This window comes from Trachurus japonicus, chromosome 1 (genome assembly GCF_045865225.1).
Source record: "Trachurus japonicus isolate A0001 chromosome 1, Traja_1.0".
NCBI lineage: Eukaryota > Metazoa > Chordata > Actinopteri > Carangiformes > Carangidae > Trachurus > Trachurus japonicus.
Genome location: NC_140907.1, coordinates 26,922,963 through 26,949,177, shown reverse-complemented (window position 1 = coordinate 26,949,177; position 26,215 = coordinate 26,922,963). Strand labels below are relative to the sequence as shown.

At 40.1% G+C, this 26,215-nt stretch overlaps 1 protein-coding gene across 2 annotated transcripts in view; it reads right to left on the bottom strand.

Annotated features, from left to right (window-relative positions):
• The window catches only part of tmem131l (transmembrane 131 like), a 31,558-nt gene extending 7,004 nt beyond the window's left edge, over window positions 1–24,554 (bottom strand). The window contains exons 1-22 of one of the 2 annotated variants that reach the window (XM_085783159.1): window positions 24,290–24,554; window positions 23,291–23,367; window positions 19,881–19,912; window positions 12,279–12,350; window positions 9,170–9,293; window positions 8,922–9,038; window positions 7,549–7,653; window positions 6,217–6,294; window positions 4,882–5,035; window positions 3,956–4,014; window positions 3,771–3,876; window positions 3,577–3,679; window positions 3,217–3,337; window positions 2,846–3,016; window positions 2,680–2,749; window positions 2,450–2,573; window positions 1,969–2,038; window positions 1,773–1,882; window positions 1,572–1,641; window positions 1,265–1,398; window positions 771–913; window positions 478–664 (exon numbers count right to left, since the gene is read on the bottom strand). In XM_085783159.1, coding sequence (XP_085639285.1) covers window positions 478–664; window positions 771–913; window positions 1,265–1,398; window positions 1,572–1,641; window positions 1,773–1,882; window positions 1,969–2,038; window positions 2,450–2,573; window positions 2,680–2,749; window positions 2,846–3,016; window positions 3,217–3,337; window positions 3,577–3,679; window positions 3,771–3,876; window positions 3,956–4,014; window positions 4,882–5,035; window positions 6,217–6,294; window positions 7,549–7,653; window positions 8,922–9,038; window positions 9,170–9,293; window positions 12,279–12,350; window positions 19,881–19,912; window positions 23,291–23,367; window positions 24,290–24,413 — 2,351 coding nt within the window. In that variant the 5' untranslated portion in view covers window positions 24,414–24,554. Of the gene's footprint in view, window positions 1–477; window positions 665–770; window positions 914–1,264; window positions 1,399–1,571; window positions 1,642–1,772; window positions 1,883–1,968; window positions 2,039–2,449; window positions 2,574–2,679; window positions 2,750–2,845; window positions 3,017–3,216; window positions 3,338–3,576; window positions 3,680–3,770; window positions 3,877–3,955; window positions 4,015–4,881; window positions 5,036–6,216; window positions 6,295–7,548; window positions 7,654–8,921; window positions 9,039–9,169; window positions 9,294–12,278; window positions 12,351–19,880; window positions 19,918–23,290; window positions 23,368–24,289 lie in introns of both variants that reach the window. The other variant, XM_085783166.1, reaches the window with a different exon arrangement.
• Window positions 24,555–26,215: the final 1,661 nt, after the last annotated feature.

Genomic DNA, 26,215 nt, shown 5'->3' with positions numbered 1-26,215 from the left:
CGTGACTAATACAATTTTGATGTGTATTCTTGAAGCAACAGGTGGCCAATGAAGAGATGAAAAGATTGTACAAATACTAAATTGGTCTGGGATTTAATTTTATTTCTGAGGTGTATCATCAATATAAACTGTTCAAACTGGTCAGTTAGTGGTGCCTAGAGTTAAAACTAAATGGTGAAATGTCTTCCAGCCATTATGCTGCCCACTGCTGGAACCAGCTCCCAGTGGATAAGATTTCAGCCCAAATCATAACTGGCTTTAAAAACAAGCCAACAACTGCTCCATTCTTCACTGTTTTCATTTAGTCACTTGCCTTTTTTACTTGCTGATATTTTTTATGATTTTATTTTTGTTAGGCACATTTAATGACCTCTGTGTATAATAATGTGCTTTAGAAATCCACCTGACATTACTTTGAGTCCTGCAGCATTAATGCTGACTGACTGAGTACAAAATGATTTTTAAAAATCCACTTACGCGATGGTGATCTCAGAGGTGGTGTTGTGGTCCAGGCTGAAAGAGCGACACTGCAGCACCTCAAAGCCGAACCCCTGACACTTATATCCATTTATGTTCATCGACATGACGGTCAGAGGCAGCTCTCCTGCATTTTCCACCTTGAAACTTTTTCTGATGGCAAAAAGCGGCTTGTTGGTGCGCAGACCTAGGAGCAGAGAAGAATATGGTTAAGCCACGTGTCAAGTGAACACTTGCTTCTAAAATGGCTTTCATCGTAATTCATCTATGTTAACAGTCAATATCGATCTCACCATCACGACACTCCATTAGAGTTGACTGAGGGACGTTGAAGCGTAGGGAGGCTCCCAGTCCGGGGAGTTTGCCTCCGACTCTGAGCAGCTCTTTTGCCCCGTGGCCCTGAACTGTCACCATGTCAAACACTGTCAGGTTGTTCCTGAAAAACAATTAAGGAGACACACAAACTGAGGCTTTGATACACACCTTGAAGAGCGAGTAATGAATTAACATGATATTCAATGTGGTTTACGTAATTTTGATCTTTTTAAAGCTTATTAATCAGAGTCTCAGATTCTTTCTTTTTTCAAATACCAGATTTAAGAATTACAGACATCTTCTACTGCAGCTTTAGGCTTGAGTTTTCGTAGCACATGCTTAAAAAATGGCAGCTAACAAAATACTCATTACTTCTTAAAAAGCTTTAAAACATTCCTGTCATTAAAATTCAACACCACCATATATATACAAAAAGTATGAAAACACTCGTCCTACTAATATGAATCAGTACCTGATAATAAGGATGGTAGTGGTGGGTTTGTGTTCAGAGGGGGTGAAGACCACAGCGACCTCTCTGGCCTCCCAGGGCTGCAGCAGCAGACGGAGGACACCCTCTCGTGTTATGTCCTCCACATTCTCCCCTGCCTATAGACACAGAGAAAATTGTCAACACAGACAAGACAGAAGTACAACAAGAATGCCTGTGTTGCCTAAGTGTTGTGTGAACCCGTTAAGTTAGATTACAAACTGCCAGCCAAAAAGCTATGAGCAAATAGTGAAAGATTAAACTTCATTTCTCTGGTGTTTTCAGGATTTACCTTTGGTGGAGAAGCCAACAGAGAAAACTCTGTGGTGCTGATGTTGACAGACAGGGGGCTGATATTAAACCTGCCAAAGAAAACAATTTCAGAAATTAGCTGGAGCAATGTGCTGCAGCATCAAGATTAAAAACAGATGAAGAGGAGGATATATTAAAATCATTCACGTTTGATATAAAACATTTACTGTACTCTGCGTACCATTTGGTTAGAAGGTCCAGAGCATCTAAAGGAGCAGGGTACAGGGAGAGGATGCGAATCTCTACAGAAACCACCGAAGAAGACGGATTCTTCAGCATGAAAGTCTTCACCTGAAAAGTGAAAACAATTCTTCCATTAGACAACAAACGTCACAGGTTGACCAACCATCATTCACAATCTGTTAAGTGCTGCTCACCTTGCTCTCATTGACGGGTGTGGCACCAAAATCAAGAGAAGTGGACGTCTCCACGGGGAGTCTGGGCCACCTGAGAGGACAGAGAGGTTCATGTGATTAATGCTGTGTTATGACTAACGACAAGGCTCATTCAAACCTTTATTAATTTAAGGCTTGAAAATCACTGAGGTTTCTCTCATTTGCAATGATGTCGAGGTACAACAACAGAAAAATACAAATCAAACAAGAGGAGTTGAAACATTAGGAGACAATACTCAGTGCTCAATAAAACAGGTGCACACTGAGAGCAATGTCTTAAAATGTCCAGCAGTAGTGAGAGTCAATCATGAGTATGTTTTGAAGATGATGCCATGCGGTTGGTGCACAAAAACTAAAAGCAGATTTTTCCTGGTTCAGAATGAACCCGTGGGACTTGAAGTGTAAGTTAAGTCAGCTGAGCGGGTCTGGTAAGTTCATGACGTGCTGCATCTAAAAGACTAACCTGCAAGGGAGTTTGTCTTTGTGGTTCTGCCATCGAGAGCAGAGTTCAGCAGCCAGTTTGCTGTCGACGTCCCAGGACGAGGGGAAGAAGTCTGGCAGGAGGGAACGCTGCCACTCTGATTGGCCTGATGTGAGACAGAGAAAAGAATGAATGAAATGAATAATAACCTCTTTTTTTTAACTCATGATGCCTTTTTTTTCTATCTTACACAAGATGGTGCCCTGTCTCACCTGTTTCAGACAATCTGAGTGGACATGGTCGCCCACACTCTCGTTCTGCCTCAAACACCACTTCCCCGTGCTGTGAGGATGAACACAACCATCAATTACCACATCAGGGAGTATATACTGCTCCCTAACAAACAAGCCAAGCTCTTAACATGGGCTGCTCCTTTACCTTGGAAGCAGAGGAGTGGAAGTAGAGGGGGATGTGCAGAGCTGAGCCCAGACTGGTATCAAGACTCAGAGTGGACAGCTGATTCACAGGCAAGGTTTTGCTGAGCAGCTGCAGAGACAGAATCCGCCAGCAGCCCTGGGGAACCGTCAGTGGGCCGCTGAAGTTCGCCATCTGACAGAGAGGGGGCAGCAGAGCCATAGGTTGTCAAAGCCTGTCATTAGCTTGGCATTCATATGATTGATGAACGAAACACAATATAGTGTGCTTTGCCCACATAAGAATGCACTTGGCACAAAGTAACTGCTAATTATCATTTCATCAACATTCGATTAGATCTGCGTCCTATCGTTGCATAAGGCGGCGGTGCATACCTTCATTACTCCCTGCAGTTTCTGTGAGAGGCTGGCGTTCTTCACAGTGACGGGCAGGAGGAGAGGGTTTGTCAGCCATAGATCCACATGCTCTGCATCTCTTTGTTTCACATGGAACAGGCTGAGCAACAAAACATTAAAAATAACACCATCACTCGTTGTGAATCAGTATCAAATGTTTATGACACTTCGTAAGTGTTGAAGTGTTTTAACAGTCGCTGTAATGCACTTAAACCTCATGCAGTGAACGCAAATGCAGTAAACATGTGTATTTCCAGATGTTTGTGACTAGTTACAACTAGCTACAAAAAGCATACTCTTGACAACTTTTGGTAAAACGGAAAAATGTTTGTACATTACCTGTGTGTGATATGTAGTCCAGGGAAGCTGTAGCTTGTCCTGTTGCCCAGGATTTTTAAACTGATATGACTGACACATTTCCTTCCATGGCCTGGCAATGGACCTGACAACAGACACACAACTAAACTGTCAAACACTTAAACACATTTGGGGCAAAACAAAGCTGCAATTGTAAGAACTGGGGGAACATTTACCTCTGCAGGCCAGGGAAGCCACTTCAGTGAAGTTTTTTGCTTCTGGATTCAGAGCAACCTCATTAAATTCTAGGCTTGCCTCCACTTTTGATAGCACCTGCATTTCCTGGGGGAGGTGAAGAGATTTTGTCAAAGCCTTGATAATGCTGCCTAGAAGCCAAGATGAAGCAAAGATAAGAACTCACCTTTACGTAGAGCGTCTTGCCTCCAGAATTTAACATATAAACTCCTATTTTTGGTTCCCCTGCAAGAAAAAATGTGAATATATGAAATATAAAAAACCTGAGGAATGACAAGTTTACAATGTTATATGTGAACTTAATTATCCATCCATCTCCTGCAATGGTAAGGTCTTCCTTACAGTGTATGTGACTAAAAAGGATTTTCTGAAATCTGCTTACCAAGGCAGATTTCTTTCATAATGAAAATGAAAAAATGACATCCCTTTTATCAAAACATGTCTGACTAAAAGTTACAAGGCTGTTAAAGTCAGGATCTGACTGGCATCATGTGTTGAGAAACAAGTTTGGTTCACTGATGTGGTTCAAAGACAAAGCCTTTGTGAGTTCTCATGACAACCTATTGGCAGTAACTGTACACCAGCGATGTGTAGGACAATGCAGTGAAGTGGTTGATTTCATTTGCTCTTTGATCTTGAGCCTTTGTGTGACTTTGTAAAGTGAGACCATGGAAAGCAGAACTGATGTCTTCTTATACCTCTCTCAAGCCTCTCATCTGACAGTTCTTTAAAAAACACTGACACCATCATGAACATTATATTCTTTTTTCTTTTAGTAAGTAAACATAAGTCTGCAGCACCTTCCTTAAATCGAACATCAATGTGTTAACACCATTTTAACCCCTTGAACTTTTGCGATGATAGCGGTCCACCACAGAGAGTCTGACAGATAAGATTAGTACTGAGGTACTTTGACTGGAGGCTGACGAAGCAGTAGTTTGAAACGTGACTAAATGTTTCTTTCTCCTTTCTGACATGATGGTTATGAATGAGTTATGATCACCTTTAGTAACGCTGTGCAGCACGCTGTCGCATTCCCTTTCCATGAATCTACCCCCAAAAGAGCGGGTCGGAGAGGTCGTTGACACCTACCTACTGCAGCCTGTCCAGCAGTGGGGGCCACCAGCAGCACCAGAATGTGCTCAATGACATAAGGCTTGAGCTTGTCCAGGTCAGTGGGCCGGTCTCCACGCGCCGACAGATTAATCTGCAGACTGAGGCGTTCCTCACTCTGGAGGCAGGACCCCTGGGATGGGACAGGAAAGGCATACCAGTCATGCACCAAACAGATTTGGATGAGAGATAAAAAAACAAAAAAAACATGACAAACAGTGGAAGAATGAGAAGCTGAAGAGTCAAATTGGCTAGCTAACTAACTAACTAAACAAATAAATAAATAAAACTTGGTAGGGCAATTAAAAATATATTTTTTCATAAAGGATCAAGTTGGTGAATGGATAGAGGAAACTATATCAATGGTGATGGGGAAAAAAAACTATTTTCTTTGCTAACAACCAACTGTTACTGTGCATCAATGAACAGAAACGAGCAGCCAGTAGCCTACTACTACAACCACCAATCCTGTGACTAACGCTTCTCTTGAAACTGACAGATCAGCAGCGGGAGAGTGCAAATCTCACTGTAAACCAGGGGCTCGCCTCAGCGGGTGAATCACCACTTGACGACCTGTAGACAGACACTCTGGCTCGGTGCCACCAAGGCTCAAGGCCTGCAATAGCAAACCTAATCCCTTGAAATCAAGGCTGCTGCTAACTTCCTGCAAGGCTCATTTAATCTGCGAGCAGAAGTGACACTGACCAAAGGCCGGTTTGTAAATTTTTTTGTTAAGAGAGGTCTTGAAAAAGAACCGAGGAGCAGGTGCTGATCTTGGACATGAGCCAAAGGTCACAGCTGGGACAGTCGTGCAACAGAATGTATGGATGATATCACTTTGCGTAATTATGACTCCATAGTTGGGCGGTCTAAAGCCGCCTCTTGCGTCATGAGTATTGTGCCACTGGGAGCCCTGTGTCAATTATGGAGCCTCTTGAGAAAGCAATTAAAAGTCTGGCAGGAAATCTCGCCCTCCTCAGGGGTTCTCAGGAAAACAGAAGGTGCTCAGACAACAAGCCCTGCTGTCTGTTGAAATTTTAGACTAGCTGGCTCTCGGCTCAGACCACATGGCTGTTATGAGAGCAATAAGACAGACTCGTTCATTTTTGTAAAGTATGAACAACCTCAAAATGTTGTAATAATGTATCATAAAAACATAAAATACGCAGTGATCTTCGCTTCTCTCAACGTCTACCTCATGATGGCTACAAAAACCTGCAAATTCAGTCATGCACATTTGAAATGATCCATTCAAGGCCTTAACAACGTTCATCAATGGTCAACCACTGAACCCGATTCAAGGTAAAGGTGTACCTGAGGATTGTTGAACAAGCTCTTCGGTAAGCTGCACTCCAGGAGCAGACCCAGTATCGTGATGTTGGAGGTATCTTCCTGCAGGAGAAACAACACAACAGGCAACACATGTTAAACATATACAGTAGTAAATACTTCTGACGCTTCTATAAAGCAGCTTTTTTTTGTTTGGTTGTTTACTGAGCTCTTCAAACTTTCCTGCTGTACTCACTCTACTTGACCCCAGTGGTAGTGTTGCATGCAGTCTTATTTATCTTATCCCTTGTTAGATCATTGTTTGTTACAATAGTATATCTGCTTTCTGTTACTGTGTGTCTTAAGAGGCGTCTATGAATAAAATATATTACTATTGTCACTGACGACTGGCTCCACTTACAGACCCACCAAACACAGACCGAAGAATAACTGAGGGCATTGTGGTTGTAAATGTCTGTAGTCTTTAATCATGGTTTAAATATTGTCTAAGTAATCGCCATTTCCAATGCTGATGGTGGTAGATTTTGCAGCGGGCAGGGGGAGGGGTTGGGCTGACATAAAACACTTCTGCATTTTAGCTTGTATGAGAAAGACAGACTCGAAAAGGTACAAGAAAGGGCAGGAATGTGTTGTTCAAAGCAAAAATGCAAAGATGACAAAAACAAAAGTGACACAAAATACATTTTTAAAGCAATTGGACTTTTGCTGAACCACAGGGGGGTGGTAAGTGTACTGTATACATGGAGAATGCTTTTCTTAACCATATGTTAAAATACGGGGAGCTGCTCAGAGGGAGAAAAAAAGCAGCTATATGTAGCACAGGCAGTAGCGGTTTTGAGTGATTGTGAGAGCTACAGCCTCTCTGCACTTGGCCAAGCTGACATTTTGCAACTGCCACCCCACTTCCTGCTGTGGAGGCAGGATCCCTTTCAGATAACTTGTCACACACTTTCACTGCCTTTGCTCGCTTTTAAAAACTGCAGTATAATTTGTCATTGTTTTTCAGATGTTTTTTTTTTATGTGGTTCTGAAATGTCTAAACAAATGTACGACTACGCCAAGCTCAGAGCTTTTATGGTTGTATTTGACACCCAAATACTTAAATATTTAACCATGAAAAAAAAAAAGGAAAAACATTTTGTGGGAAGGATTCAAGCTGACTTTAACACACAGTCAGTAATTTCACGACAACGGGTGCTTGTCAGAGAGTATCACAAAGCCCCTGTGTGTACGCATGCAGCCCTCTGTTTATGAGGGCTGGCAGGAAAGGGGAAATCAGCTGCTTCCAATGATGAGCCGTTATTCACTTATCTGTGTGACACGCACAAACCGACACGCAGACATTTAAACACATACCTGAGTTTGGGTCAGCTTAATGCTCTGGATGTGAGGGAATATTAGCAGACCATCCTTTCTTTGGACAGACTTTAATGAACCCTGGTTAACTCCCACACCAAATACCTGGAGACAAAAAAAAGAGCAATTAACATTTATAAAAGGATTCTCCACGCTGTGTTTATTATATCAAGTTTAAGTAGTCAACAAGTAAACAAAAGAGCAGTGTCATTTGGTGGCCCTGAACTGAACTTGTGCAGCAGTTTATAACACGGTTGGCAACATTTTTGTATTTATGAATAAAACAATGTACTCCACAAGGTGAATTGGCAAGTAATACAGCCCCACAAAGGAAATTACACTCTGCAGTTGTGCTCATTAGTAAAAATAAAAAACAACTAACATGTAAAGGGAGTGGCAGCGTTGGAGATTGTACAAGGGAGTATTGGCATGTCTGGGTGTGTCTACCATTAATGGGAACATACTGAATCATATGTGCTGTAGTGCAGGTTTAATATGGGATGGACAAAACTGAAAGATATCTTTAATAGACATGTTGTGTTCAAGTGTTTTGAAGTAAACCTCTGTAGGTGATCCTTTTTTGTTTTTTTGCTTTGGTGGAGCTAACATTGTAACTGCTTTGTTGAAAAAAAGATGTAAATATATGTAAATATACCTAACAAATGTAACCAAGGTTTGTACAATTCAAGTAAAGGGAGGACAGATAAACGCTTAGTTGCTACAATTGTAGAAAAACCAGTTTGGGGTGGAACACAAAGACAGATTCAGGGCCTGGTGTGCAAACACGTCCAGAGGGTAAAACGGTTTAAAAGCATGTGAATGCACATTTCCACACCAGACTTTCAATTCTTTGGTTTCACACTGCACATGGGTCTGCAAGAGCACAGTTTCTTTGTTTAGGTGGGTGTTTTCATTTTTGACTTGAGACATTAGGTGACGTACTCAATCTATTGATTTTCAGTAGAAACAAGAATCAGGCGTTTTCTTTCAGCTGTCTAACTAGTTTAACAGTGACCTACTTTTTAAAAAAACATATGTTAGACAGACATGATTTGCATGATTAATGATGGAGTTCTTCTGTTTATGAGAATGTGCATGTGGTGATGAAAAGTAAAAACAAACAATATGGATGCTGGAAAAGTTGTGAGCAGCAGTCTGGTTTCGTGCTCATTTGAAAACATAAAAAAACAAATAAAGTTTCATATAGCTAATGTTGTTTGTAAACTCATAAGTAATGTGTAATGAACAGTTGAACATCTTTCAAGCTACTATCTGGACACAAAAGCTAAGGGAGAAGAGGAACCACATGGTTTATGATCCCAATAGAGCATGGTCTGAAACTATGCAGCAGGAGGTGTATTAATGGAACTGACCTGGTATGACAGCAGCCCATGGGCCGATGTGTTTATAAATAATGTGTTTTCTACATTGCCCTCCTCAGACGGGAGGAAAATTAGTTTAAAAGATGCCTTCCCTCTGGGTGGGATCACCTACGACAGAGCAGGAAATGTTAGATCAGGTTATTGCGAGACACAAAATTAATTTCATCAGAATCCATTCTAAACATCATTATTTTTTTTTGCATGTTGTGTGAAACTTCTGGTGCACATTGAACACTTACTCTTCTGTGAAAGGAAGGTATGTAAAAATGCCTGCTGGATGTAAACATTGACAGCAGTGTCACAGGAACTTCCTGGCTGGGGTTGTGTATATATATGGTTTCAGCTCTTGGCAGCCCCAGCGGTCTGTAAAGACAGAGCAGCATCGTAAATAACTCCACTCTCCACTGAGAACCATGGCCAGCTGAGAAAGTACAGGTATACACCAAAATTTAACAGCACGCAAGTGTTTATTACACAATTACATACAGTATGAGTTTGCTTATTCATGAGATTTAATAGAAGCCTCTATTAAATTACCTCTACAAAACCCTAGTGCAGCCCATTTATACTGCAATTTATGAGACTAGCTGTTTTGTTTTTAAGTGACCTTTAGTTAAGCAAAGCAAGTAAATAGCTTTACTGTCTGAGCTTCTTTCTCTTTAGATAATGATGGATGGCTCATCTGAGAATGACCTAACCTAAAGGTTGGATAAAATATTTAGGTTAGGTTAGTTTTTGTTTACAAATGTGAAATTAACCTGATAATTAGAGGGTAAGATATGGGGATCACTGAATAGCTACCGATTTGCATTCAGTCAATATAGGGAAGCTGTGAGAGGAAAATGTTCCATTCAACTGTGTGCTCACAGAGGGGTGACAAGTATGAGTTGTTCATCTTTAATCTGAGGCCCTGGTGTCAAAAGTAAAACCACATATACAAATATGGACATCAGAAAAGCTATGAAAAGGTTGCGGCCGGGTTGCAAACCCAGAGAGCGCAAAGATTTTGGTATGGCCATTTCTGCTGTAGGCTATTACAGTGACATGCTGCCACTGAGCTTTTTTTTTGCCTGGTGAGAGATAAACTATGGCTACCAATTCATCTCTATCAACCTGCCCTTTTCACAAGCATTTCAATTCAATTTATCATTTAATTAAGTTTGCAAAGCAATTAAAAGTTTATAATCTTACCCTCTGACTGTTGTGTTTTCACACAAACAAAATATAATAAAGGATGTTGCATTACACCTATATATCTGACTAAGATGGCTTGCAAGCACTTTAATGTGAGCTACGTTACAAGCTGGACTTGCAAAGTGTATGCATGATTTCATGTATTTATGGTTATACTCCTTTCGACAGGAGGCTCGATGCAATATAATACAAACCAATATGACAGCCTAGCAATAATGCAACCACTTTGAACTTTTTATGGTTCTGTCAAAGTTGAGTCTGTGCCAGAGAGGAACTGCTTCAGGTACTGGTTATACTAGAAGTTGATGAAAGACTGATGTACTTAACATTCAAAGGAATGTGCATCAGCTACACCACATATGGATTTTGATGGTGAGATATTCATTGAGATGGGAGAAGTTGAAAACACTAGAATTTAAAAAACCTGGAAAAATTATGACCCTGCACACTGATAACTGTTAAAATGTGATTTATAAGCACTTCATTGATGCTGATTTCACAACACAAAGCTGTAGCAGCTGTGCTGTAGCAGGAACTACTCTTGAAATTTAACAACAACAAATGACCACAAGAATCATTAGCAGAACTGGTTATTCCAACATGTAGTGTTGGTATGGCAGTGGGCTGGAAATCAGATGTTGACCAAGTACTTATCTGAAAGGTTTTCTAACATTTACAGTGCTCAACTGCTGTCAAAGTAAATATTTAGCCAACTTACAACAGGCCGTGATCTAAAATCGGTTCAGTGACTTTCTTTCTTCAGATTTTACTCAGTTTTACCTGAGAAGACCTTACACACCATTCATAAAGATGACAGTATTTTGATTGTGGCTTCCAGATGTTGCAGATATTACAAAATCCCTAAATCATTGAAGAAGAGAAGCTACATATGTGCAAGCCAGGCTCAACAGCCAGTGTGCTGTGCTTAAACAGAGGTAAACACGAGGGAGATGGAATTTAGTTGAGGAACAATATAATGTAATTAGTGTAAAGTTAATGGTTGTCTATGTGCAAGCATTACTCTATAGGAAGCCTACTATTTAATACTAAGGTAGGTAAATGTCTTTGTTTACTTCTGGGAAGGACGTATAAATATATTCCTTTTTGCAATTTAACTTGAGTTCATATCTTTTTGTGTGACAAGAGCTGCTCTCTGCAAATTTGAAATTTAATTTGGGTACTTGAATACAAAAATCAAAGTTCTCTCTTGTGATTTGGGGCAGCCAATTGAAGGTGAAGCAAAAAGGAAACTAAACTAAACTATAACTTTAAACTCTTTAAGTGTCTCAAGTCTGCAACATATTTCCAGAGTCTTGACATCTTTATTTGAGCTGTTCTGCAAAACCTCAACTGAAGCATATTTCACTTCCTGTTTGGGCGTTTGACTTTCATTTTAAGCGACTGAACAGCATGCTTCAAGAATTTATCTAATTATATACATTTTGTACTACTTCTTTAAAACTCTGCAGCTCCTGTTTGGTCAGATACTGTGAGACCAATTTGTCCAGATGTAAGAGATATCTATCATTTTCCTGTGTTTATATCAAGTACAAGTTCACTGAAACATTATATTTCTCTGCCCAATATTCAAACATGACTTTCAGGAGTTTTTTGTTAGTTGACTGCTTTCTGCATTCCAGATGTATGATGTCAAATATCAGAAAATAGATACTGCTTGCGACTGTTTGTTTTTACCAAGGGAAATGGGGACTAATGTCCAACCCCGGCATCTGATATTCAGACTGGAGGCAAACAATAATGTCTTCAACTGTTTTGGCTGGGGTCAACCATCTCCAGTATGCGCCTGGATGCTGGGAAAGAGAGCTCACTGCCATACTTGGATATCCTGTATGTTTTGTCACACTGAAGGGCCTCCTGCTTTATAAACTCTTCCCTTTCTGTTACATTCATCCAAGTGACAGGTCACCCAATATGACACTGTTTTTTTTTTTTAACCTGAGGTTGATTTAAGTCAGCGGAGTTTTCCACATCACTTCAACTTGAGATATGGCGAAATAAGGTACACTCTGTCCTTGAGTTATGGTGCTGGGTGTGTAGTAAAGAGTTTCATCATTTTCAGTTCAAAGTGAATAACATCTATGCTTGTTAAGACAAGTCATATTAAAAGGAGGAAGAAGTGAGAGCAGTGCTTACTGTGTCCCAAACTCCATCGCTGGGGGCTGAAAATACAAGGGCCTCCCACTTTCCCGAGTATATGGAGAGGAGCTGGTGAAGAGAAGACCAAAACAGAACAAACATTAGGGCCAAAGAACAATGCTAAAATGTAATCAGTTTCACTAAATTGCAAAAAAAAAACACAAGACAAAAAACATCTATGTTTGTACATTTTTACAAACAACTAGGAACGAGAACACTGTGTCCCCCTTTCCAACAGAACATGTGACAGTTCCCGGGGAAGAATTAATAGTTGCTGTAAGGCTATTACAAACCTCAGGCTGCTTCACAAACCGTTTACTGTCACACCTAACAAAAGGGACCACTAGGAATTAGGTAGCACAGCACATAAACATAGTGCAAGTAAAGGACATAAAGAATCATAATTTAAAGTGAGGCTTTTGCATATATCTGCTGTTTTTTTTTTTAGAAGTGCTCTCTAAATTAAGATTATATAATATACCTTCCACTGAAAGCTGCACCAAGACTGCAAAATATGGCTTATTAAGTAACAAAAACACTACATATAAGAGCAGGAATCAGTCATGAAAGCAGGAAACTTTTAAAACATCGGCTCTCACACATAGCACAAGACACTTGGGACATAGAGTCTCATTACTTGTAAAAGCATAAACAACATAAAGGTAACTTCACAAGAATGCGATCGTGTGAATACGTGAATTGTATGAGGTCACAGCAGCTCCTTTAAGAGCTCCACTGCGTTTTTATTGGTGACAGTGTGTGAAACATCCTGTGCTAATGAGCTCTGGGAACTTGTGCCTTTGAAACACAGCAGCTGATTTGTGGTTGTGTGCGTGCATCTATACGTGTCGTATATGTGTGTGTGTGTGTGTGTGTGTGTGTGAAACCAAGAGACTAAACCCTGTTGACAGAATACTTGCACAACTGTTGACCAACAGAAGTGACAAAGTTGCCAGACTATAGTGTTCATTTAGACCAGAGAGCTAAAACACTTTAACTGCCACAGGTGTAGCCGTCTTTGCATAAGTTATTCTTCTGTAGGTTATTTCCATTTTGGATATGAAATGGGAACATGGGTTTCATTGCTTAGGAAAAAAATCTTTCAAAGTCATCATGCTAGTGAGGCTTAAGGTAAAAACACACGGGCCACATAATGTACAACTGATACCCATAATCTAATGGCTTTAGCAGACATGCACTGAATGAAAGGCCTCAAGTTTTCTTCAACTCCACTCTGATGCGCTGATCTTTTTATATTGCTCTTACAGCTACAACAGCTTAGCGAAGGACATGTTATTTCCAAAGATGTTCACTTTATTGTCACATACCACACAGAAATGCAGCAAAATAACAGTTAACATTTCTAAAAATAACTATCAGTCAATACGTTTTCTGTCGATTGACCAAACAATAAATAATTTCAGCTCTTATCCAACACACTCCTGTGCTCACTGGCATCAATACTAACTAATCTTCTAACAGTGTGAGGCCTTAACCAAAAGATTAATTTATCCAGAAATTGTAAAAATGTAGTAATATCAAGATGGACAGGAAACCTTTGTCATCCTTATGCTCTGCTGCTTAAAGCACAACAAAAATAACCACAACCCCCATGCTCATTATAAATATAAAGCGGGTAGGAAGATAAGGGAATACCAACTACCAAGAACAATATGAACTCCTACATCAACCCAGTGATGCAGCAATGGGGATTGTAAAGACTATGAAGGCATATCAGCTTTTTCTCAGTTAACACCACATCACCGCCGCCTCAAGACTTTATCTAGGTCTAAGTGATACATCTCAATCCACCACAGTAGTTACTTTGTTTTAAACTCCACTTCCTAATCAAGTTCAGTCAGGCTTTACATTATTTACAGTGCAAGAATGGAGAAAATATTCAATCAAAACTTGCACACCATGAACATGCACCAGCACAGAAATAAAGGAAGTAAAAGTACGAGTGAACACAGCAGGAAAAGAGAATATTCTCGACTGCGTTCTGCACATCACAGCTTTTCAATTCATACAGTGACACTTCCTTAAAAGAGAGACGCTGAGGCTGAGCAGTCCAAATTTAGTAAGAAACACACTCAATGAGTTACAGATTTCCTCTTCTCCTAAACGTTTTACAACCAGGTAAAATGGCTCATGAACTGATCTCCAGGTGATGATCTGTATCAGGAACAGTTCCTCGTATCAGTCACTGCTAGCCATCTGAGCACACTTAGAGCATTTTTTTTGGGTCTACAGTATTTAGATGTGACTTTGAAACTGCAACACCGTCATAGGTACAGGAGAGGAAGTGACAAACAGTTGGTGCAGTGGCCGCGGTGTTGATTTTGAGAGCAGAGCACGGTGGGATGAAAACTGTAATTTGTACAAGAGTGAGACTTCCTGCTTAACACTGATCTAAAACATCACACAGACAGACACAGCACTGTATTGTCTCTGCAGGCCTCGTCTTTGCATGATTTCAAGTCAACTGAGAACATCAATAATGAAGAATATTGTAAGATATACAACACTTAGCCCTGGGGTACTCAGGTTTACTTTGCACAAGATTTACCTTAAGTTAATAAGTTGAATGTGCTAAAATACTTTGGCACACTTTGACATGACTGGGGAGGCATATGTTTGGTCCCAAAATCATCCTACAGCTGCACAATGACCTTAGCCATATAACCAGAAATCATGAGGAACTGTTTTTAGAGACAAGAAGAACAAGGAGACCTGCAACAGATGGTCTAGCCCCCGCAGAGGCCTGATCGACATGATGGAATCAGTCTAGGATTACATGAAGAGACAGGAGACACCGAAGACAGCCTAAACCCACGCTGTGACGGGTTCCTCATCATGCTTTCAACAATCTACCTGACAAGTTCCTTCAAAGGCTGAGCACTAGTGCACTGAGGAGAAATGCTGCTGGTTTAAAGACCAAAAGTGATCACTTTAAATTCTAATTTGACTTTTTTATTGTATCTATACCTGTAGTCACACATTTTTTACACTGTGCAAATAAATATAAATGTTCCACAGCCATTTCACAGTTCACATTTATTCTCATTATATCATTTGTTTATTTTAGGGGGTGGCAGGGTGACATGCTGTTGTTATAAATGATGCTGACACATTCTCCCATTTCTAGCACATATCTCATTAAGCAACTCTACAGTCATGAAAATCCCATGGCACAAAGGTAAAAACAGTAGCTGACTGTTATTGGACCACCCTGACAAGCTCCTTTAATGACTCATTTGGTATGAATCATGTTTTTTGGGGGGGGTTTTTTGTAAGCCAAAAATAAAAATTCATTATATTGTTCAACCTGCTGAAACACCATTTGGGAAAAAAAACTGAGCTTCCTGTCCTAATAACTTCCAATATTTACTAGACTATTAGACTCTCAGTGACAAACAGGCATGGAACAGTATGTACTGAATATGATGAATGCAAATATGAGGAAACGTTTCAAGTAAGTATTTCCCTGTAGGGGCAACAATCTTATTTGCTGATCAACTTTTCCTGTAATAAACATTCCTTCACATAATGACCTCTTGGTACCAATTCCATGATAGAGTATAGCTTGAACCAGATACAAAGTAGAGATCCAACACATGGACACACACATAAGTAGCTGTGTTTCTACCCAGTGAGATCTATGCACATAAACAGGTGCTGTCATTGACTCCTTCTATTCACTTTGAACCAATCTGGTGTCAAACGGTTGGCATTAGTTTGTAGATTAATGTGGCTGATACGGCTGATAGCTATTATCACAAACAATACGTTTCTGCCTTTCAATCAGTCGTAACCACTCAGTCACCTGCTGAGCGACTGATCTGTCATAGCGCCGCCACCTCACAGTTTACCACCTGTTTGAGAACAGTACGTTAGCATTTCCCCTCTGTCTGGCTGCTGCAGATTTAGCCCGTGATAGCAAAATGCACAACGCAAAGAACCAGAAATAAGCCGGCAGTAGGCTTTGACTTGTTGAGAGGGGCACTGTCTTCTGTATTACATAACAAATGACTCCCTCTTTCATACTACCCGTGGTCCTAATTGTTTGTAAATTCATAACTTGTCAAACAGTTCAACTTCAAACAGTGTTAGTCAGAGCGGAAAAAGCGGTATGTGGGAGAGCAGGCGAGCATACGAGGGGTCAAATATGGAGGAGAAATGAGGTCGTCTGAGTCTGCAGAGGAGTCGTATGATGGCAAACTGTTGATAATAAATCTAAGGTCAGCAGTTCATTCACGTCATCTCGTTGGAACCATTATGGAATAAAAGAGCTATAACTGAATGCTCTACCTGATGTGTGTTTGCTGACCGAAAGTCCCTAGTTATGAAAATTGAGTTTCAATTGCCCTTTTTTTTAATTTTTATTAGCTGTAAATAAAAGCTTTGAAACCGTTAAGTTGCTTATTGCCGTTCCTATAGTTTGATCCAGTCTCCAGGTACAAACCAGATAATCAAATCGATAGTTGTAAGCAGTGGCCAGCAGCTCGTCTGTGGGAGGTCAAGACCGCGTAGACAAACTTGTGTCTGTGACTCAACGTTACGGACTTTAAGTTTTGTTAGCAGCTGTGCTGAAGAGCAGGAACTTCGCCATTTGGGCGGTCTTCACAGTTTTAGGTACCACTTGTATTTTGGCTGCAGAGTGCATGTAAAACCGCTAACAGCAAACTAGGCAAATAAGTGAGTGGGCGAGAGAGAGAGTGAGGACGCTGCTCTGTGGCTGCAGTTAAAGGGCGGGCGGAGGTGTGCTCACTGGCAAAGAGCTGGGAGAGCAGTATAAAATGTAGCTGTATATGTATGCTGCCTTGTTTACCATAGCCGTCCACCAAATGTGATCTTAGGCCACATTAGTTGATCTGTGTTGAGCCAATCAAAGCATGTGCTGATGAATAGTGGGCGGTTACATCCATCTAGCAGCAAAATCAGTCTGTGTGTGTGTCTGGGACAGAAAGAGGCCCAAGAACAGCAGGGGTCAATCAGATCAAAAAAAATTTGACACTATTGCAGAAGTGTTTAATAGACAAACAGAAACTTAACAGATGTAACTATACGTAAATATCTTTTAACAGACTTTTAATGTGTGATTTTAATTATGCAAAAGCCATATTTAAAGTTAAAATGCTAAGTGGTTAACAGGCTGCACTCTGGTGAAGTGTCAGGTTTCTATACTGTAAAGCTGAAGGAAGGCATTCAACCTTGTTATATGTATTAGTAAGTTGGAATTTTTTTCTAAATGAAGAGCAGCTGCTGTTGAAGAAAAACTGTCTTTCAACAAGCATACCACTGAGCTCTAGTCCAAGGGTTCTGTCCACTGCCACGGTACAGAAATAACAAGTTATGTTTGGCGCTATTTGATCCCCTGGATCTTACTCAAAGTCAGTGTTAGCAGTGACCTCAGCCATGCTCCAGGGGAGAGGTTAGGGCCAGAGAAGAGTTTGGGTCAACCGATGTTCACAGAGGGAAGGGAAATAGGAAGGCTAACAGTGAAAAATAAAATCACACATGTGCCACATTAATAACACAATACAAATGGAAAAGGCTGGGTTTTACTCAACAGGATCTGTTTAAATCAACACAATGAAGGTGCAACAGTATTTTAGGAAATGACTGAGATAATAGTAAAAAAGAGCTAGAACCACAGAGGAGACACAACACTGGGCAGAGTAATAGATATCATTCATCTCTGCATCTGAAGGTTGCTTCACTCTCCAGGCTAGTAGAGAGTGATGGCAGGACTGTCGAGTGGCTGATAACCCAGGCACGAGAGGCCTAACAGCCCAGTGCTCTGGACGGCTCCGGGTCAACCAGCACTAAAACGCCTCATTTGCCTTTCACCTCCCTAGATATAAAAATAACCATATTCTATAGCTCAGGAAATGATGGTGTATGTAAATTGAAACAATCAAAGTGAACAAGTTTTTATTACCTTTTATGGGATGAGTTCTATAAACATTTGCCCCTGCAGTGCAATTTGACTAACCCTGCCTGGCTTTAATACTCCCTACCCACAACTTTGTGATGCAACTTTGTGTCCAAACTCAAGCTGAGATGAAACTAATTTTATTCGACATTGGGAATCGCTCACCAGAGCAACTGAATATATTTTTCACAGGAGCACTTCTCATAATTACTTCTCCTCACAGTTCTCTTCGGCATACTTATGGGCAATACCAAAATAGTGCTTTTAAGTGCATTTAATGTGAATTATTCAATATTTGCTGCAATGTTGTTGCAGGGGAAACCATTGTTTAATGCCAAACTGCATTAGCACTTCTTTCCTGTTAGTACTTCAAGCTAATTTCACACTATAGCCACAAGTTCATGATACTGTCATATTGGGTTATATAATTTCATGACTTTGGCATAACTCATCAGCGGAGCATTACAAACATCTTGCTGAGACAAGTAAGCTGAACTGTGCTTCATATGCTGAGATAGAAACATTCAACTTGGCAAGAAACATTAAAGTGTGGGGAACATACTGCTGCTGGGTTAGATATATGTATGACAGCTGAGCTCTTCATGTGACTGGCAGCTATCTGCAGATAGGTAAACAGGGAGCAGAAGCAAACATGCAAGCTAGAATATACTGCATGTGCATCTTGAAAACATATCTGCACTCAATGGGAGGGACAACACAATCCTCCAGATTGCTCTGATTCTGAGCATGCACCGACACCACCAGCTTTTTACTCAGTAACATCATGATCCGATGATATTCCGTTGCAAACATCCATTTTCCGAACAATTTTCTGCGGGAACAAAAACAGCTGGGAAAGACAGACCTCCCCTCCTTTTTCTTTCAAGGAGTTCTAAAATTAGTCAGGAATTTGGTTCTGTGCCTCTGTTAACACACGCCCCCAAACTCTCTCCGTCACACACCCCCTCACTCACCAACATAAACAACATAGCCTGCATACAGGGGAAGACTTTTAAAAGGCCTTTTAGAAACCTCCAGGCCTGTTACCCTGAGAGCACACCGCACCATTTATCCGTGCGAATACAAAAACATGTCACCTTACAGCTTCGGCGTGTTTCTTCATATTAAATAAACCGTTCAACAGAGCAGCTCTGTAATTTGCAGTTTGTTGGATATGTTCACATTACACTGGAGCACCCTTTTTTTTTTCCACAGCACTCCTTCGTCTCTGTACTGAAAACACACAATCATTCTTTGGTGATGCGGCGGTAAGCTTGTTTTTCCATTGAGCTCTTCACAAACCAAATGTATCCCACAGCTCCGCTTTGCCTTTCAGTCTGTCTCACGGTATAATTTCTAGTCTACACCAGTATGATGCAATCTGTATCCTGGTTTGGGGTTTGTTCGTAATTGCCACTCATGAACAGGTGGAAACCTTTCATCAACTTCATTCACTTTTGAAATGTCTGAATGTATGTGTGGCTTTCTATGGCCGATGTTTGAACTAGCAACGCTAGATAGTTTGAATCTTTTTTTCTACACACCTGCTTCATCTGGAGTTGCTGACTTTCATGAATGTGTAATATGCTACACATGTGAATGTGTGCAAGAGCCCACAGAAGAGTTTCAATTTCACGCTGTGGATGAGTTAAAAAACTTACCTGTCTTCTAGTTTTCTGCGCTCCTTCTCCACCTGAAAATGAAACAAATTACATATTTAGTTAATGTGTTCAATATGTATTTATACATACACACACACAAAAAATATATATATTTGACACATATTGGTACGCCGCCATTTACTTTGCTTCATTTCCCTGTGCATCTGCATTTAATTTCTTGAAATGTCAAAAGATTTTATTTTGCACAGAAAATAATTTCACTGTAAATAAAGCAGGAAATCCAAGCAGAAAACTGGAATGGCCCAAGGAAACAAAAACTGGCATTACATCTTTTCCACCCTGACTCCAAATTAGACAGCAGGCAACAATTTCTGCCAGGGTTGGCAGTGTACACCCCAGTTCTCAGGATGAAACAATCACCATCCAGTGTGTTGTCCAATACATGTTCTTACAGTGTGACTGCAGAATTACTCAACACAACATTTTCGAAGATCGATGACCGAACAAAAACATTGTTGGAACTGATTTTCGGGCTTGATGTAGATTTGTGTTGGTTAAAATATCTAAATATCCATCTGCACATGTTAATGCTCTACTAGTGGTGGAGAAAAAGTATGTTTAAAAAAAAAAAAAAAAAAAAAAAAGGAATATACTCCTCTTGCTCAGAATCATCATTTATTGATTAACCAAACATTTTCTCTCTCACTCTAGATATTTTGGACAGCACTGTGCTCCTGCAGACTGCAGAGCATCCGGAGCATCCTCACAATTATCACAAATCAGTCAATTAGAATTATTGGAAAAAATCTAGTTACTCTGAACCATGTGCACACATCTAACCACTGCCTAACCAGATTACACTGTGTATGTCAACACACTTCATGTCCTGCCTTCATGTCTATTGAAAAGAACACTTGACCAGAAGTGCACTTGATACAGTAGGTAACCGACAACTGAACTGACTTGACAATGTTGCAATGGAGCAGCTTGATATAAGCCCTGATTTGAGTAAGAGTGATGTGTAAACACATGCAGCGAATTCATGAGGGACAGGGGCTAATGTGCAAAACTGCAACATTTTAGCTCTAGCCTACTCTGCAGAACATTTCAAAATACACACACCTGTAGTATGAGCATGAGAGCCATACATGATCAGCATGCACACAGGGAGGAATATATTTTACTTTCACTGAATGAAGCCTGTTCAGAAGGCAACTGAGGATTACATCATCGTAGTGCAAACAGAAAACACTGTTAACTACAGTGTAGATTATGTGCACCATGCATGGCCTACAAAGATAAGCTCTACTCTCCTCAAACGTAGGACATAGTGTTTCCATAGGAACACATTATGGCTTCATGATTGTATGGAAGATGTATGAAAATATAGTGGCTGCCTGTGCAATACTAACATTGATTATGAGTCAGGCAATTATAGTGTTTGTGGAAGTAAAAATAAATCTTCACACAGCAAAGTAATCCATGAGACGACGTGACACAAATGTGAGCTACTTTGTTTCACTTTGTTGTTTGATGTCTCTAGTTATGGTAAATTAAACCTTGTGGCATTCAGAGAAGATTTGCACTGATGTGATGAGGTATAGAAGTTGTTGTACGTTTCAGATTTTGATATACAAAAGTAGGTATATATATTGTATCCGTCACTTCACGTCTATTGTGCAAAATATGGCAGAAGTTAAAAGTTGCAGCTTGAAAATTTTCAACTGATGTATCTTTGTGTTACTGTGCATTATATCTTACAATTCCCCCTAGCACCTTTGAAGCTTGTCATGTTAATGGCTTAAGTGAACTAGAGAAAACTGATTATCCAGCTGATTAAGCACAACAATGACAGGACACATGCTACTGCTGCTTGTTGTAGCAGGTGAGCCATTAAAAGCAGCATGTGAGTGCAATTTGCAAGTGAATTGAATTCTAAGACAAAGGGATAAAAAAAAAAAAAAGATGAATACAGGGATGTAACTTTTCTGATAATGAAGATGGCAACAATTATGAGGTCTAGTTTTGCACATGATATCTGCTTGATTATGGTGGCTGGCCAAGTTTGCCTTCTGGTTTTAACTGTGTCATCATTGCACATGACACTATACCTCTTGCATCACCACTTGGATGAGCCTGCAGCAACATACACTACTTAACCAGCTGACCACCCGCAGGACTGGAACATAGAAGAAAGACATCCATGTCATGCTCTGTTTCACATAGCCTATGTAACCGAGACAGTCACTCTATTCACTGTGCTGCCTATCTAAACATGACACCTAACAATGTCAACAATTCTGCCATCTGCCAACTGGGCTGCAAGTTAGTGATGAGTGGAAAAACACAACCCAATCTTATTTTTCTCATTTATTTATTCAACATAGTATCAGAACTATTTTTCATGTGTAATCTATTCCTGTGTTGTCTCTGTTCAGTGGTAAATACTGTGGCAGGAAGATGAGGAATGAGCATTTGCGAAACTCACTCTAGCAAAACCTACATTTATTTATTAATTTTGCCAATTTAAAAACAAACCTCTCATTTTGCCTTGAAAACCAAAATAGACTTTATTTGAACTGAAAACAATGGAAGAAAAAAACACCATTTTTTTTCTATCTTTTTTTCAAGGCAACTATCTTATCTATACTATCTGTTTACAGAGTCCTACAGAGAAGGCCACACCCCCCCCAACAGGTAACATGACAGTCAGCTGGTGACCTCATGACAGGTTATCAGTAAACACACTCCAGCTGTTTGTGCTGGTCTTGCTCCACGACTACATAATAATCAAACACGCCTACATGGGAAACGTTTGAAGAAAAATGGGACTCAGATCCTAAAATGACAAAGGAAAATTTAACCCTACACTACAAGCAGCAAACATGCAAAGTAAAGGGGCAAAGTAAATAATACAATAACTGCAAAGTAGCATGCAGGAAAGCAATGAAAACTATTCTTCAGACTACCTCATTCCTAGCGTGCTCTGTGTGTGTACTGGTGACTGAACTCCACAATGGACACTATGTACAAAAGAAAATAAGGAGGAGCCACATGGCAGGTGGCCCTCCCGCTCCGTCTCATGTCGGCAGCATGAGTTCAAATGTTTTTACTACCTCAATAACGTTTACGTTTTGGACAAAACTACGATCACGAAATAGTGGATGATGAAAACACTGACATGTCCTTTTTGTAAGAGGGCTGAACGTGCACAACGTGTTAGCTGCAGAGTGGGAGCCCAACACAATGGGAGCGAACTAACCACCACACACGTGTTCGTGCATCTGGCTGCATATGAAGGGATGTTGGGTGATCTGCGTTTTGCATACACACATATAGAGTATATATATATATACACACACACACTGTCTCAATTTCTCCTCCTTCTCCTTCTCCTCCTCCTCCCCACAAACACACACACACACCCTTGGAAATAAATTTACAATTACCTGATAAAGCGGGACTAATGGCTCTGCATCTTCTGGCTGCCAGACCTCGACCACGCTGGTGGACATCTGACTCAGAGCTATAGAGATGAAATTAACAGTGATGATGTGTTGTTCGGTTTAAGAAAGAAAAGAAAAGAAAAATCTGCAACATGTAAAGACACACACATACATACAACTGGAAATGCACCAAAATAGAAGCAGGCGAAATACGTGGGAATGCAACCCTAAAACTAAACATACCCTTTTATTATCATTATTATCATTATAGCAGGTTATTACAGATGAATAAACAGACACGGAGTGGGGTGATTATCGCACAGACAAGTGAGGAAATGACTTCGCCTCGCAGGCTCAGGCTGACAAAGGCTGTTTGCTGCTAGCTGGTGCTGCTAGCAGGAAGGTTAGCTCGGTGGCTAACGAACTTGGAAAAACACATCTACTGGGGGGGTGAGGGGGGGGCTAGCTTACTGCATTGTGTAGCTTAACTACTGTGACAACAAACACAGGTAAACACACATTTTAAGTCCCGATAATATCTTAATTAATTAATTATTTTACTTCCCTGTCTGAACAAGTAACAGTTTAGTTTCGTTAAGAAACAGCAGAAGCTAGCATGAACTAGCAAGGCTGACAACACACACAAAAAAATAGCTACAACCCTCCTTCTCCTCCAAGTTGGTAAAAAAAAAAAAAAATATGACCAAGTCACCTCGTGAAAAAAATATTTGAAAATATTTTCGCCTATTTTGAGTTTATATACTGTTTGGATAATTCAGCTCGACACCTATTTTACCAGCCCAACGTTGGCTGTCAAGTCAAGTCAAGTCAACCCAAGTCAATGCTGCTTAGCTATAAAGCTAACTTAACGTTCATAACGTTTTTTTCTGTCTCTTTTTATTTTTTGCAGCGGTTGTTAAACGGTAAAACGTTCCACCCCGGACGCAGAAAATAAATAAATAAATAAATAAATAAAAGGTGAGCAACAAACACAACACAAACCTTGCAGCTGAGCCCCGCCGTGCTGGACGCAGGGTAAAAGTAATTGTAGTATTCCTAGTAGTATATTGATCCACGTTTTCCTGTGACAGTGGCTGCCTTGTTGGAAGTCCTGTAGCCCCGCCATGCTGCCTTGCCTGCCCTCCTCTCAGCTAGCAGCAGCAGCAGCAGCAGCAGCCTACCTTGTGTGTGGTGTGTGTCGCTGGCTGCGTTTGTCTTTCTTTCACTCACACCGAGCAGAAGCAGCAGCAGCAGCAGCTCCAACAGCGGCAGCACCGCCCCTCCTCCCTAGTGCCCTCCCCTCGCCTCCCCGCCTACTCAAACACACACAACTGGGTGATTCAGTGCATGCACTCTGCATCCCTCAGGTTTACCTCAAATATTTTCAAATAAAGTAACTTTTTTTGTGTGCATGACCATACAGGAACCATGTGTCTTTGGATTATAAAACACAAAAAACAATAGAGATCTTTTAATTTTTTTGAATGGGTTGCTAAGGAGTAGATGAGTATGATGTGTAAGACCAGAATCACTTTTTCATTGAATTTAAAACAAATAAAAAAATTCAATTGACCTAATTTTTTAATAATATTCCTGACTACTTTAACCAAAACAATACAAATATCTGAAAATCTAGCAATATTTTCATGTCCCCCAGTTTTGTTCAACCCCCTAACAACCATGGATGTATCCATAGTAACAACATAGGCTACCAATTCCACCGTTTTAAAAATAGTGGATCAGTTCAACATCATCAGCAAGGAGGAAGTGACATTACTGAAGTCTTTAGAAGAACACACTGGAAATGTTTTAGCACATTTTCTTATGTATATTTCATTCAGATTCTGAGACATTGTCAAGCTCAACCTTTCAACTCCATTATGTAGCTAAATGAATCAATGATAGTTAACAATTGTTTAGGAAAACACTAACAACCATGTTGAAAAATAGCTAGGTAATTTCATGATTTCCTAATAGTAAGGATTTTTGGCTACTTTTAGCCAAAATCTTCAATCCCATAACATTCAACCCGGTAACAAAAAACACTGCTAAGGGATTGAATCAAAATCAGACAACCCAAACTGCTCAGTGAGAAGGACACACAGTAGCCTACTAGCTGTTTCAGTTTCTATTGATGAAGGTAGATCAAACAACGCTGGCTGAGAGAGTGGCATCAAACAGACAGTAACAATTAGGAACAAATCATATAAACTGCTTCCATTTCCACATCCCCCACAGGTAGTTACATAAGTTGTGCATTTGAATACTTCCTCCACCACTTGTGTGCTTTTCACACTTGCCACACCATTTAGTGTTGGTGACTAAGGAAGTGAGTGACTAAGCATATTGGACAAAGACACTCTGTCCACTTTCTTTCTTTTTTTTTTTCTTTTTTTACTTTGTAGAGGAAATATTAGGCCTATACTTTTTTCTCCATTGCATTGCTGCTTAACTTATGACCAGCACATTTTACTTACACTTTAATGCATCAGTGATAATTCAAAAATAATAGTATGACATTATTGTATCGGCATTGTAAGTACCGGTTGTTTTCTTTCAGGCTTGTAATGGTGATGATGACTCTTTGACATCTGGACTATAACTTGTAATTCTTAATAAGTAGTAGGCCTGATAATAATAGTATTTTTCTACATAGATGCTGTAGCACTCTTGTGTTGAAATGTAATTTAATACACTTACTCAAGCACTGCACTTCAACCTTGAAGTGTCTCTACTTCAGTTATACTTTTGAACACAGCAGCAGTTTCATATTTCACACAAAATATAAAACATATATATCTGCATCATTTCAGCCATTGGACTAAAAACTAGCTACAATATCTCAATGCCACTTATGCCATTGGGGTATCCATATTAATGTTTAAGAGGTAATTTGTCTTCAGAACCACAATGATTTTTGCTGAGTCT